This window comes from Habropoda laboriosa, unplaced genomic scaffold (genome assembly GCF_001263275.1).
Source record: "Habropoda laboriosa isolate 0110345459 unplaced genomic scaffold, ASM126327v1 scaffold423, whole genome shotgun sequence".
Lineage (NCBI taxonomy): Eukaryota > Metazoa > Arthropoda > Insecta > Hymenoptera > Apidae > Habropoda > Habropoda laboriosa.
The window spans coordinates 645,077-660,371 of record NW_017100606.1 but is presented as its reverse complement, the minus strand read 5'-3'; the positions used below and the strand labels follow the sequence as shown (position 1 = coordinate 660,371).

The 15,295-nt window shown below is 36.0% G+C and overlaps 1 protein-coding gene across 1 annotated transcript in view; it reads right to left on the bottom strand.

Moving 5' to 3' along the window:
- Window positions 1-15,295, bottom strand: part of LOC108576714 (protein sickie) — a 334,182-nt gene that overhangs the window by 78,251 nt on the left and 240,636 nt on the right. Inside the window, exons 10-15 of the mRNA XM_017939771.1 lie at window positions 14,921-15,268; window positions 14,504-14,731; window positions 14,006-14,420; window positions 11,957-12,098; window positions 9,974-10,218; window positions 9,452-9,603 (exon numbers count right to left, since the gene is read on the bottom strand). Coding sequence (XP_017795260.1) covers window positions 9,452-9,603; window positions 9,974-10,218; window positions 11,957-12,098; window positions 14,006-14,420; window positions 14,504-14,731; window positions 14,921-15,268 — 1,530 coding nt within the window. The remainder of the gene's footprint in view (window positions 1-9,451; window positions 9,604-9,973; window positions 10,219-11,956; window positions 12,099-14,005; window positions 14,421-14,503; window positions 14,732-14,920; window positions 15,269-15,295) is intronic.

Here is a 15,295-nt window from a genome sequence, read left to right as displayed (position 1 = left end):
CTAGAGTCCAGGTGTGACTCGTCCTGTACATGAGAAATTAAACAAATTAAGCGAAATTTTATCCAAAAAACGTTTAGAAAAAAATGAAACTGATGTGTTGAAATAAAACAGTACCTATCCATCAGAGTAACGAAAAACGTCGCAAACATTGTATATACTATAGCCATTGTCCTTCGCCATATTTTAGAAACACCGCTGAAGCCGGAAAACGTTTTTTGATTTATGGGCGACCGGATGAGCAATCGTAATGTCAAGGCGGAAGAACCCATGCTCTCTCGGAAGAATAGTAGAAGTATTTTTCATCCGGAAGTGGTAGGGTGCCCTGAAGGCCACAGAATCGATTATTCCAGCCTAAGCAGTAAAAGCCTGGGGTCTGTCGAGGCTGTGAATTTCGAGTCGCAGGTACGTGCGGAAAGAACGAAAGTGGACAACGCCATCCAAGTGTTCTTCGTTAGAATGTTTCTTCGAGAAACACCACTCACGTTGCGATAACAAGTCACTTCTGCTATTGAGCGGGACTTCTAACCTTTAGGTCAAATGTTGTGACATCGAGGACATCGGTGATTTGCGGAATTTTACTCGAGCAATTTTCACCGAAATTTATAACTCTTAACTCTCTACAGGCGTTTCTAACGACCCAAATTTCGCTCCTGTATATCTTCGAAACGAATTTTGATTTTTATTGAAAAAAGTTTTAAGCATTTTACCTAACCAACGATTGTATAATATAGCAGAGACTTTGACACCTACTTCGGAATTTTTTCAGATTTTTTGAACGCTTCAAACAGTGAAGAAGTTAGACTTGAACGCAAACGACTCAGTCTACCTATGGAAAGGACTCCTGGGGGGTTCTTCCCCGGAAGTACAGGTCGAAAAATTTGAAATTACAACTATTTCCATTGTGCGAAAAATTCTTGAAAAAATGGCTTATCGTCGTGTACGCCTCTAAAGGTGATATTCTAAACGACCGTTTCCATATGTGAAAAATATTATGCATGAGAAAAAGAAAAACTACAGGTCGCGATACTGGCGACCACACGAAGCGAACACGTTACGTTCTTCTTGCCTTCAAAGGATAACAAACGACCACAGAACGAAGAATCGAACTAACTGATCGGGAAGGAACGATGCAGCATTCAATCAGTTACAATCAAGCATTTGATGAACATGGTACTTTGCTATTCATCACATTCAGACTAGTTTCATGTTAGTACAATACTATTTTACTCTGTAAACTCAGATAATTGAAAATAAATTCAGTGCAAAAACGTATGCTACGTTCTTTGCAAAATATGAAATACTCAAATGTTATAAAGCTTTCCTCGAAAAGCAATTTTTTTTTTTTGAAGATAAAGTTCTAGGGTAAATAAACTGTTTGTATCCTAATCGTCATCTTCGACATTACATTTTGTATTCCTCGAACTCGGTAAAATTGGCAGAGCTGGTAGAATTCTAAACTCGACATCTCAATGGTAACAAGTTTGTGTTACAAATTTGAAATAAAACTTATTTCTCGTTTGAGCTGTTTAAGAAAGTATTTCTAAGTGTATACAGGGTGGCGCGAAACTCTTCGACACATTTCAAAATATTGTAACATTTTTGTTTTTTCGATATTTTTCAACGTGGAGAAAAGAGCATACTTATGCTAGCAAGAGGGAAGTGGTCATTTAAATCATTTGCTACACTCACGGGAAAAAATTTCATCGAATGAAATATTAGTTTTGCATTTTAATTTTTTGTTCTTGTTTTTCCTTTTTACCCTTCAAGTTGTCCATCGAGGATTTTTACGACGCGTTATATTTATAAAACATTTTTAATTGTACAATTTGGAGGTACCCTGTGTTAGGTTGCGCGTTCTAATGGAAAAGAACTTTCTCGTCGCTTCTAATGATTCATTAAAAAGGTACTGTTGAACACGTATCTGCTGAATGAATTTTCGTTTCGGTGAATTCTATATGCTAATGTGTAAACTTGTATAATCGGTGAAAATTTCACAGATTGTTGGTCGAAAGAAATATCGCCGTATGAAAATTTGAATAATAAAATAAAATAAATAATAAAATTGAACCACATAAGAAATAAATAAAAATTAAAATAAGTAGTATATACCTCTATACTGTCTTAGATATTGCAGAAATGAAGTTTAAATATTTCATCGAGATTTTTTAGAAACACTTCTACGAAATAGGTGCGATTTCTGTTTAACAGGTAGATGTCTTGTATGATTAGAAGGTATTTTAAACGGAAAATGTATGCAGGCTCGTATCAACGTGGGCTATTAAAAAGTACTGAAAAGTTAATATCTAGTAATTTGCATATTTTAAAATACACAAGCGAAGAACATCCTCGTTATTTCAATCTAATCTATGTTTATGCACTAAACAAGCAACCGTTTAGCGTAGAATTCCGAACTACTTGAATTTAGGTTTCTGGAACTGCTTCAAATTACCGTCTCAATGGATACCAAATCTTAATGTGTGAGCGGGAACTTGAAAACGTGGAATTGAGTTGAATCAACAATTGCTTTTGGAATCGAATCTTGAAATTCTGGTACAAAATTCATTCGGAATTTTATGTATATTAATTTCTATCGTTTTAATCGCATAATACGCAGATTGAAAAATAAAAAAAATCTAATATAGTAGTCGCATAAAATAGAACTAATTTTAGAATGCACGTAGAATATTAAAAATTTCAGAAATCTCTATTGCTCCCTTGATGCATCGATGTTTCTTTCGTTTTTTATCGTTTTAATCGAATAATATGCAGAATTGAAAATTTTAAAAAATCTAATATAGTAGTCACATAAAATAGAACTAATTTTAGAATGCACGTAGAATATTAAAAATTTCAGAAATCTCTATTGCTCCCTTGATACATCGATGTTTCTTTCGTTTTTTTATCGTTTTAATCGAATAATATGCAGAATTGAAAATTTAAAAAAATCTAACATATTAGTAACATAAAATAGAACTAATTTTAGAATGCACGTAGAATATTAAAAATTTCAGAAATCTCTATTGCTCCCTTGATGCATCGATGTTTCTTTCGTTTTTTTATCCTTTTAATCAAATAATACGCAGATTGAAAAATAAAAAAAAATCTAATATAGTAGTCACATAAAATAGACCCAATTCTGGAATACAGGTGAAATTTCGGAAATCTTGGCAACCTTATATCGCGAGATACTTCCAGGATTCCAGCTCGATCCGATCGTCGAATATCCGCGACATCGAATTATCATACCGGTGTATTCGAAACGATTTATTCTACGCAACAACAGTGCTCTAGTTCGATAATTGCACGCTGGTAGTAACACCTATACTTGATCGAATAAACCGTACCTCTGGCGATTCGCAAGATGATCGACATAACGATGGGCCATACAAGGCGTCAATAACTATAAATGGAAACGGTGGAGGGAAAGACCGCGAGTTCCGAGCCGGCGGAGTTCTTTTCTCGTTGGCGAGAGTGCTCCGTGCGTTGTCGACCGGTCGCGTGAGTGACGAACGCAAGAAAAAGACAAAGAGGAGAAAATAAGGTATGACAATAATGGACGAAGATGTACGCGCTGAGAATGTTGGATAGTCGCATATAGGCGGCGCAAAAATCATCGCGACTCCAGTAGATCCTTCGTTTTCTAGGAACGATCCTCGAAGCACTTCTTTCCTACCATATATGTGCCCCCTTTCTGTCCATCGATCCAGCCAGAAGGCGGACACTAAAATGAAAATTTTATATTTCGACGCGGTGTTCACCACTTTTATGGCTCGAATCATGTCACTAATACCGCGCCTCTTTCGTTTTTTATGTACTCCAAATGTAACGTTCGAGGTGTCCGTGAGGTGTCAGCAATGAGAGGAAAATTTCCAAAAAAAGTTTCAAACCTTTTTAGAAACGCAATTTAACACTAACCGTACCGACACTTGTCCGGGCAAATGACCGGTTACGAAATAATCACATTTCTTCCGAAAGGAATGCAGGTCAATTTAATATAGGAAACAGCCTTTAGATAATAATTTTTATTTTGAAGAAAATACGGGGGAAAAACAGGTGCATGGTTTCAAATTGAAATTTTAACGGTTAGTGTTAATTGACATTAATTACGAAACCGTTTTTCTGTTTCGACAATGAAACTGTCTCAGGGGTGAAAACACCCCTCAAAAGAACCGTGAGTTTTCATATTATCCGAGAAAGATTTTTTTCAAAAATTTGAGACTAGTGGGGATAAATTTTGAAAAAAGTAATTGTTTTCCGAAAATTCTTTACTGCCACAATGTGGGACATCAAAAACCATGTAACTTTGAATTTAACATTTATCGGATATCTCGTACGGTTTCGTTAATATTCACGATACTATAAAAACTCGTCATTTTTTTTAGGACGTTTTTTCACCCTTAGTACAGTTTCATAATTAGCGTCACTTGATTCATATTTCTGCAAAGTTACAAATTTTTAAAAATTTTCCGGTTACCGAACTTTCCTCGTCGGTAAAAAAAAGTCTCCACGTATTTTAGCAGGGCCTTCACCCTGTATAATTAAAAATTATAAAATATTTATGTATTATTTTTAACTCCTTATGCTTCTCAATTAATTATACACTAGTACGAATACTGTAATTACTTAGTTACATTTGTTTGATAACGTCAGAAATTCTTATATAAATAAGAACATGATGGGTCAAAAAAGACCCGGAGACTGTAGTAGGGTTAAAGGAGAGATCTGCGCCTCTACCAGAAGGATGGTTTCAAACAACGTCCTTCATTTGCAACGAAAGATTGCAGGACGGAAAGAATACAAAATTTTCGAAATGTAAACATCAAACGACAAAAATTATTCGCGTTCAGCTGAAGGTGAATGCTGCTAAAATGATTAGTGAGACTGAAAGCGATAGGTATACAAAGTTAAAATTACATTCGATCCTAAGATAATACGGAATACGCTAAAGAAAGCCGGATATGATGTAAAATACAGTAGTTCATTAGTAAAATACATAAATGAAAACGCACTGCGTTCCTACGTCGAAGTGAAGAAATCTGACGTCGTGCAAAAGTTTAAAAGAAGAATGCTCAGAATGATTAAAAGATCAACGTCATACGTTGGACGTGACAATGTATGGATACTGAAGTTCATTAACTGCACTATGAACTCAAATATCCATTTAAATATACTAAAAGATAGCTTGAATCGTAGCGTAAGAAAAGTAGGCCTCAAACAGACATTCATCTTCCACCGAGGTAACGATACGACGCATTGCACGCGGGAGGTTAAGGAGTAGCTGTTGTACAGAATAAAACAAATCGTACTATTCAAGTGGAATGATATTTCATTAGCGAAAAATATTTTAATACAAATCCAAGGAAATTCTACAGCGACAACACAATTGTCTTACCCCCCCCCCCCAAAAAAAAAACAAAAACAAAATAGCAAAAAGTTGTGGAACGAGATGTTTACGTTTCTTTCCCCCATTAAATTGAAAGGTTTGTTGGAAACATTGGTCTAACATTCGACACGAACTTACGGCATGACTTAATAATTCTCGTACGAAACGAGACTTCTGCATGCTGTTCCGCACTAATGAGAATAAAGAGGAAATAAAGCGAGTACTGATGTATGTATTATGTGACATCTGTGTATTACAGTATGTAGAGCATCTGTTTGGTTATTATTAATATTAATGAAAATGATAAATATAACACGTCGCATGTCTACCGGTTTTTACAAAGTAACACCCTTTTTCGTAAGCAGTTAGTCCCATATAACATGGTTTCACATTATACGACATTCTACAGGGGTTATCTGTTTCACAGGCGTAGATGTAAGAAAGGTGCGAGTGGTAAAAAGGTACGTAGACAGCTGTGGAAATGTTAATAACAAAAAGAAAAGACCGTCATAAATTAATCTTTCTTAGTATCAGAATTTTACTAGTGCATAATCCCATAAGTTCGAAAAATATTTGAATGAAAATCTAAGAATATTCTATAGCGACGACGTAATGGCTTTACCAAGAAGAATAGGAAAAAGTTGCGGAGTGCGAAGGCGTTTACGTTTCTTATATCGAACTTAAAGGTTCGTCGAAAATAATAATCTAAATTATAAAATTCGACATGAACTTATGGGACGTCCTAATGTTTATAATTCAGCTGTTAAACCGTCTCAAGTGTGTCATAAATAACGTAGTTAACGTTATTAAAAATTTCGTCTTATGGATATTATAAGAAGACGAATATTTGATGTAAGAATATTCGTTAAATTTTTTCGATGTATTTCGAATATATTCCACAGTTTTTCAATTTTTGCAATTATTAAACTTTGCATCGTTCCGACGACCTTGGTCACTTAAATAATAACAAAATTATATTCACGTTCTTAACTTCGTAACTCCCTATGCTTTATCTGAACTTCCAGCAGAACGTTTCCCTTGTACAAATAAAAAGGAAAATCAGAAAAGCTGCCTAATTAAAGGATTATCTCACGGAACCTATTTAGTAAATTGAAACGTGTATTTGTATGCAGATTGCTGAGCTTCAGTATGGAAATTGATTAATTCGCGATGCACTTCGATATCATATCGCGATTATGTGTACAACAGTAACGAGTCAAGCTCACACTTAAATTAGTCAATTCGTTTCTATTAAGTTTTCAACAAATCTATCGCATTACTCTCTAATAATATCGAATTTTACTCCAACTACACTTCTGTCTAAAATTGTACCCACGACTCAAACGATCATGTTTCGACAAGTTTTTTTTTTTTTTGTGTCACGTCCATGTCAGCATTTCGGTTTTAAAATGTCAACGTAAATTCTCTGGAAATGTTTACAGAGACGACAATGCAATTACACTTTTTCCAGGCGCGATTTTTCAGTAGTGCGACATTTAAAAATGTAAACTCTCGCTTTATCTAATGTTTGTTCCGACGTAAAGAAGGCGAGGGGCTAATAAACCTACGAAGTGTCACTAGCGTAAAGCATATAAACTTGCGGACAAAACATTTCTAAAGAGAAAGCACGGTGTACGAGGATAAATTATCAACGGAAAATGATCGAATCACCGTTTATATTAGTAGGAATCGAACCAGACGAACAACTCTATTTCAATTACTTTTCTTTCAACCACTTTGCCGCGTTGGAGGATTATGTTTCGGGCACATCGATCCAGCCGTCGATCCGGACACCAATTGATCACTGGTTGAACATGTTTGACAGAACATGAATCAATTTTCCGCAGTAACAATTTCCTCACACTTCGTCACACGATATTAAATCGCGGTTTTCGATCGTCGACTTTCGATCATCTAACACACAAACTGTTTATTTTGCATGCACAATGCGTACGATGTAACACACAACGTTCAAAGTAGCACGTCTCGGCACAAACTAAATGTAAACTGACTGCCGATCCACGCTATAGCGATCCAAGATGCCCGCAAGTGGCTGCTTCGCATGTGATTGGCTGAGGCCGGTGATCTTCCCTGCTAAACAGCCACTCAGACGTAAGGACGCTTCCGTTGTTGTGGAATAACGCGGGGAGTTCGAAATTGTACTCGTGTTCCGACAGTTTCGTAAACCGATTCGAGCAATTCAATTTAATCATGCCGTAATTGTTCATGTAACTGAGCCGTTTTCTTTCAAAGCGACACAGGTCTATTTATTCTTACATTGAGAAATTTAAGGGTTTGCGTTTGAATTAATTAACACATATTGGTAAACGTTAACAATTTCGTCTAATATTCCTGAAATTGTAAACAGGTTAAATTTTATTATGTGATAATAATTATTAATATTGTTAATGAAAAGCAAGGTTTTTTTAGTTACTTCAAATTTCTTATCTAAGGAGCGTGCAATTATGTCCACGCTGATATAATAAACAAATTCTATGTATTAACAGAATTTGTCAATTGGTGATTTAGAACTTTAGATATTCATATCAATTGTATAAGAATACAAGTTGTTATTGGGTACTATATAAATGTAATAAGTCATCCTACAAGTTCGTGTCGAATTTTATAATTTAGATCAATATTTCCAACGAGCATTTAAATTTGATAAAAAAAAAAGAAAAACTTATCACTCTACATTTTCCTAGTTCTTCTGGTAAGACAATTACATACATATCGTTGTTATGGAACTTCTTTGGATTTTTATCAAAATATTTTTCGCTTTCGGCACGAACTTATGAGATGACCCCAATACTTCAAAAACAAGTTGTTTGAATTGCAAGGGATGATATTTCTTTTCTCAACTATATTTTCTGCACTATACAGGGTGTGCTACGTAAAACAGGCTACCTATTTGTCTTCTCTAGCTATGATGGTACGAGAAAATTTTCAGACAGAATTTAACACTAGAACTACCAGCCGAGTCAAAATGACATTACCGACTTTCCAAAAGTGAATTTTTACGTAAGTAAACCATAATTGGAAAATTCGATTCATATCGATAGAAATAGAAGCATACCTGCAGAAAATAAATTCGGACGGTTACAAATGATAATACTTACCAGTATTGAACATTCACGTTTTCTCGAAAGATGGTAACGGGTCATTTTGACCCGGTCGGTAGTTCTAGTGTTAAATGGTTTGAAGAGATGAATAAGATGGAAGAAAAAATTTTTATACGTAATTTCAACGGTTTCAAAGGGCGAATAAGACGGGGGAAATATTGTGTTTAAGAGATGGAAGTCATAATTATATAGAGTATACGTATTTCGCTTCCGATTGGTTTTAATTGTTCCTAAACATTTTCCTTCGACAAAAAGTAAATGTTGAAAAAAACTGACCTTAAGAATAATATTGATTTTATAATTAGTATGTAAGTAAATCGATTGTAGGTATAAAATATTCTGTTAATATACTTCGTTTCTCCGTGACCTACACTACCGGCCAAAAGTGTGGCATCGCCTGCTAACTTACATCAATATCTAATCTGCTAATAATTCTTTATAGATTTGAAATTGATGCTGTGGAGATCAATAGCAATTTACCTCATTTCGATTGATTTAAACGAGAAAAAATTTGTTAAAAAATTCTTAAAATTGCTAACTGTCTTCTGGAAATTTTTGATGCAATTTGCACAGTGTACAGTGATCTCAAACTTTTGCCTGATAGTGTACATGTTATTCATGATTTGTTGAATTTTTTCAGATACGAACACATTTAACAAATATAAAACGCTTGGATTTAATTGATCAGCAAGTTTGCTAACTTACTGTCTTGCTCGATTAATTATGATTAATCATTCGCGCCAATTCGTCAGGTACATTAAGAATAATTCCCCGCTTCAGAGTAAGATGGTTCTGTTCGAAGCTACTGTGTATATTCACGGCGTCAGTTGAATAAAACTGATACATAAATTACGAAATGCACACGACTCAAAATGAACGGTAACAGGTAGTTCGTGTAAAGCGTCAAACACGCTTTACCAATACAATCAATTTAATATGTACTCACATTTGTCGATAGCTGACTAGTCAACGAATGGACCTTCTCTTGAGCGTCGACAAGTTCTCGTCGCAATTTCCTCAGCTCGTGCGCCTGTTTCTCCTCGGCTGAACTGTACAGACTGCTCGCTGTCGATACCAAAGACACAGAGGAACCGTGGACTGAGGGCAAAAGAAGAGAAAATTCGTTCCCCGTTAATTTTCACTAAAAGGAAAAGACCGAACACTGGAGTTGCAAAAAAAAATTATGCACACTGCTCGCCAAAAAAGTTGAAACACCTTAAAAATAAAATCGCACAAATCTGAAATTTACGTAATAGAAATCATAAATAAATAGAAATTTACGTTCCCGAGTAACCCGAAAAAAATATGCGATTTCCAGATTTATGCAACTGCAATTTTTTTTTTGGCGAGCAGCGTATAATTTGATTCTCGTATTATTTTGTCGACAGATTATACACGTAAGTATGCGGGACTCCATTTTGAAAAAAAAAAAAAAAATAAGTTGATATCTCTTTAAACGGGAACTTACTATCGTCATCTTTATGCACGTGCTGATAAAGATTAGGCGGTTGCCGAGAAGTATGCGTGGGCGTCGGAGACGTCGGTTGAGACCAGTGTTGTCCCGTACACCCGGTAGATCCTACAGGAACACTGTAATATGGCTCAACGCCTACGCTCATTCCTATTCCGACCCCAACTTCTTCACCGACGGAGGATGAAGCTCCACTTCCTCTAGCTAACATCGACGGATACATTTTTTCGCTTTTCGTGGATCTGCGAAAACAGACGTTTAACCATCTAAGTCACTGGTCAAAGGTGCTGCAGTATATATTACATCGTAGATGCTTCCGAAGATTGGCAAAAAGTTCCACAATTTCATCCAAAATTTATTCCATCGATCATCAACGTCATTGTTATTCGTGATAAAGCAACGCGTTAGATATCACGACGAACGTATAACGAACTGTTTGCACCTTCGGAGAATAAAAAGCGCGCAACGTGCATCGATAGATGGTCTAATGTGAATGTTCAACCCTAGAGCGGTCTTCGGGTCTCTTTTGACCCATCGCCTTTCTTATCTTTTTAATTACTTTTGCTGTTATCAAATTTACGTTCCCTTAACATTACATCGAAAGTTCATCACCTAAGTTCATATGGCGTGCTGGTAACAAAAATTGTTGCACCTAAGACCTCTGGGTCAAAAAGGACCCAAAAACCTCAAGTGTACAGTCGAACGAAAGAACGCACTAGGGTTAAGAAAGGGGAGAGGCGACTAAATAATCAGGCAGAAACCTTGTTGATCTTTCGTGCGCGTTATCCGCCTAAGGACTTTTCTGTCAAACGGCAGAAAACATTTACCGTATGCTCGATTTTTAATTCAGGAACAAGAGAAATCAGAAATTGCCAAGGTAAAAAGATATTACAGAGTACAGTTTACCCGGGCACGCATGTGTCCGAAATGAATATCTTCAGACACGAGGAAATTGGTGTTTAATTAAGTTCTTTGAATGGAACATTTTCAGGGCAGACCGATCAACACAGACAAGAATTCCTTCTCCGCACTTGGGTATTCAGTTTACTTAGGACGCCGATGAAAAATACATCTGTCTACCTAGCGAGTGTATACGTAATTAGCCGATCTGGAAGGGGCTCCTAATTAAAAGATAAATTCCCTTTCGACGGATGTCAAGTGCCGCTTCTCGATCGTGTATACACTCGTACGGTTCTGTGTTAGCATAGCAAAAGGAAATGACAGAAGTTGAATGATGAAAAAGTACACTTTCCACGGTAAAATATTCTCATGGGAATCAAGTTACGAGAGATTTTCTGTATTTATCGAAACTATCATATTTTCATCCAAGAAAAAAAAAAGAGAGAGAGAGAGAATTTGAAAATGTATACACAAATGTGAAACGTTTCTTTTTCATCGTAGGTAAAGCTTTATCATGCGTTTGCACAAGAAGCACTGTAACATTTACAAGTATGAAATACGAAGAAGAAAGTTGAAATAGTGCTTAACCAATAATAACTAAATTACTATTAAGTATGACGAAACAGGTGCAAAAATTCGACAGAATGATAAATGTACATGAATGTATGTATTTCTGGTGCTTGAATTGGTCATTCGTATGTGCGTGTAAGGAGTACAACCCTACTAGAAAGTTTTGTTCTTTCAATACTTATGCATGAAAAACAGGCTCGATGAATGTGTATTCTAGATTTTCGCACTACCTTGGGAATGTCCTGTCCCGCAGATGGCTAGAACGGTATCAAATGATCTGCGTTATTTCACGAGTTAAATGTTAAACGGGCAATTGCAGTCATAGAGTGGTATTAATTATAAAGAATCAGAAAAAAAAGCTGAAACTAATCGTTTTATAAAATGTGGTGAAAAAATTTGCATCCTCTAATCATGCATCTATACATATGGACGTATGCAAATGACTTCTAGAAATTTGATATATTAGGTTGTGAAAACTAATGCAAAAAATAGACTGTCTTTTAAACTTACCTAATGGAATTGCTTCTATTCAGTCTTGGCGGGGCTGGAGATCCCGTAGAGTCCCTTTGATGTATCAACAAACGAGCGTGAGTCAGGCTTGCCCGATGTGACCCTAACGATTCTACACTATCAGCCTCGCACAGCCCCATTCCTGTAATTAGAAAGTTTAAATAAGTTTTTAATACTTTTGTATAGAGTGATCCATGTACATGGGAACACTTAAATAACTCCATTTTGTAAAAGCACATGAAAGAATTGCTCAGAACAAACTTAAACTGTTTAAAAAGGCAAATAAAGTAATACAAAATAGAGTTTTCTGTTAGGTTTTTTTTTAAAGTAATCATTGATAAAATGCAAACTCAACCATAAATAATTCTATCATTCTGATTACTTAATTTCAAGATATATTAATCTGAGGATAAATAACTGTTCCTGAAGTTTCCAAAGGTATTATGTATTTTATTAAAAATAAATTTATTTATTTGTTCTTAAATTATAAGTTTTAAAAATGATCGTCATTAAAAGTAGTCTCTTAAAAGTAGCAAGACGAAAGATAGAAAATTTTAACAAGTAAAAGTTTCAGAAAAAAACAGAGGAAACGATATTCTTCAAAGACGTAGTGACAATATCGTCTGTATATCACTGTATAATTACTGACACTTTGTATGGAAGCACTAAAGAAAGAATGTGCAATCAGTCCAACAACAAATGTATAGGCAGTTTTGATTTCCTGTTACAACAGAAAAGGAACGCAATAGAAAAAATACCGTGACGAGTGATAAACACTTTTAATTTTAGTTGCAGTAAATATGATATGATATTTACGTTTGAATACCTATATCTGAATACACCTTCTGGAGATGTTATTTATTTTCAGATTAAAATATTTCGAAACTAGGTAATCAGAATGATACGTTCTTATATGCTGTTTAATTTGATTGTTCACCTTCTGTAGAAATATAGGAATGATTTCATGATTCTATTTAAAAAATATTATTTTCGAATAAAAATAATCTTGTGCAAAATTTTATTTATAGCATCTTATTTGTGCACAGTTTAACTGTGTATTAGACAATTTTTTCACATATTTGGATGCAGTGCAGGAGATATTTAAATGTTCTCGTTTATCATAATTTCGAAACAAATAACTGAAATGTATAAAATTTGTGCTTATATGTACTTGTACAAAACGATATAAATATATTGCTACAATTATCTTTTAAATTGTAGAAGATTGAGTAATAAATCTTTTAAATTGTAGAAAATTGAGTAATAAAATAAATTGAATTAATAAGTGAGAGTTCCCAAATGTGAATCATCGATTCTGATCAAACTCAGTTATTCTGCAGTTTTCGAAAATATATTTGACATGCATTTTTTTTTACATAATTTAAAATCTACGTCGAAGGAGTGAATATAGCTCCAACAATTATGTTTGGAGAATCTATTTGGTCCAACATCTCGGAGCCTAGTATGCTTACCCAGATCACAATTCCAACTATTCAAAGATTATCTAATAATACATATTATAACGTTATTGCTTAAAATAACGTAAAGGTTTATAACCTTCACGACCATAAATACTCAACTATTGCAATACAGAATATAAGTAAATCCGGAATACAGTAATCCTTTATTAAAATACAAAAAATTCCAATTTATCTGTAAGTTGTTCTTTCACCAGAAGTCAAATGAAAATGTATCAACACTTTAAAAAACTAACTAAAAATGTCAGATGGATATTTCAATAAGTTTCTCACGTATGTGAATTTGTCCTTAAAAAATATACAACATGTACACTCCAAGTCTTTTTGCAGACTCAATAATTTCTGTGATATTGTGCCGAATAGGTTTCTCAATCTCAACATTAAGAGTTAATTTCACCCCTTTAACATGGATTCAGGGATGTGAAAGAAAATACGTGTAAACTATTCTTCAAGAATTACACCATACGTAAATCTCATTAAAATCAATGGTTTACACACTTCGGGACTCCTTGTGAGCAGACTAATCATAAATCAACTGAAACTATTATACATCGAAGGCTTAAAAACTTGCCTTGAGAACGTCCACTTGGCGTGTATGTATTGCTATGTCTCATCCAAGACGTGGTGTACGGACTATTGGTACTATAATATCCTTGAAGGTCAGGTGGTGCATAATTGCTGCACGTGTCGCTAAGACTTCCATCGGATGGCTTAAGCACTCTCGGGGAGAAAGAAGTGGTTGTTGGTCCTGCGCCGGATCCTCTTTCGCGATGATGTGCAGACGCGAACAGCGCCGTGAATTCTGGGCTACCAGGCTTCGGTAAACTTTGCGATCCGAGCATAAGGCGATCTCGTACCGATTGTGAAAGTTGACTGGCACTCGGACCCGTGAGGCTGTAGCTCTTATAGTGATGTCCTTGATTCAATGCGGAGGAGTTTGCTTGAAGCTCGGTGGTGCATGTTTGCGTACCACCAGACACTTTAACCTGCGACAGTGAAGTAAAGCAAATAACACCCATTTACAAAGTTCCATTTAATATCACAGAAAATCAACAAAGTCTGCACTTACTTTCGTTCTCGGGACTGCGCTGACTTGAGCTGTTCTCGTAGAATCCTTGCCACCGTTTTGAACTCCGTTAGGGCTGGGGCTGGTACCGGCGCTGTGTCGTTTAACGTATCCGAAACTCTGGGGCACACCTCTGACTTTGTTGCTGCCGCTGGTCGACGTTCCTGATGAGACTTTCTGTGGTTTCTCGCCGTTCGCATATTCAGCCATGGCCTGTTTCCGATGCTTATCCTATGCGACACAAGGAGAAAGGACGAGATGAAAGTTAATTCGATACAGGCAAAATGTAAATCACAAGGATGCTCGTGTGAAACTAAAATTCTAAAGCTGCGTTAAAATAGATACACGGACTATCTCGAAAATCAATATTGTCCAGCGTAACAACGACTTTCGAAGGGACAAAACTATATAAATGTTTACCTGGGATCGCCTGGAGGGACTAGGACTCGGGGGTGCGCCCTCCTTGTCTCTCTCCCGATCCCTTGCAGCCCCAGCCTCGATGTACTTTCTCCATTGCTGACTGTTTGAACTGCTGCTCGTCGAGCTGTTTGTCGAGCTGTTCGAACCTGGCTGTTGTTGCTGGTGTTTGAACGCCGAGTTCTCCGTTTGCTGGGAACTGTCCGATTTCTTTACATGCGAGTGATGACCGCCGCCAGGATGTCTGGAGCTCACTACGCGGTATACCAGGTTGCTGCCCTGTTGTGCACCTTGGGGGGTGGCCGAACTACTGCCACCCCCCACAATCACGCCTCCACCACCCGGCACCCTCTATTCGTGAAAAAAAAATTGTTTATA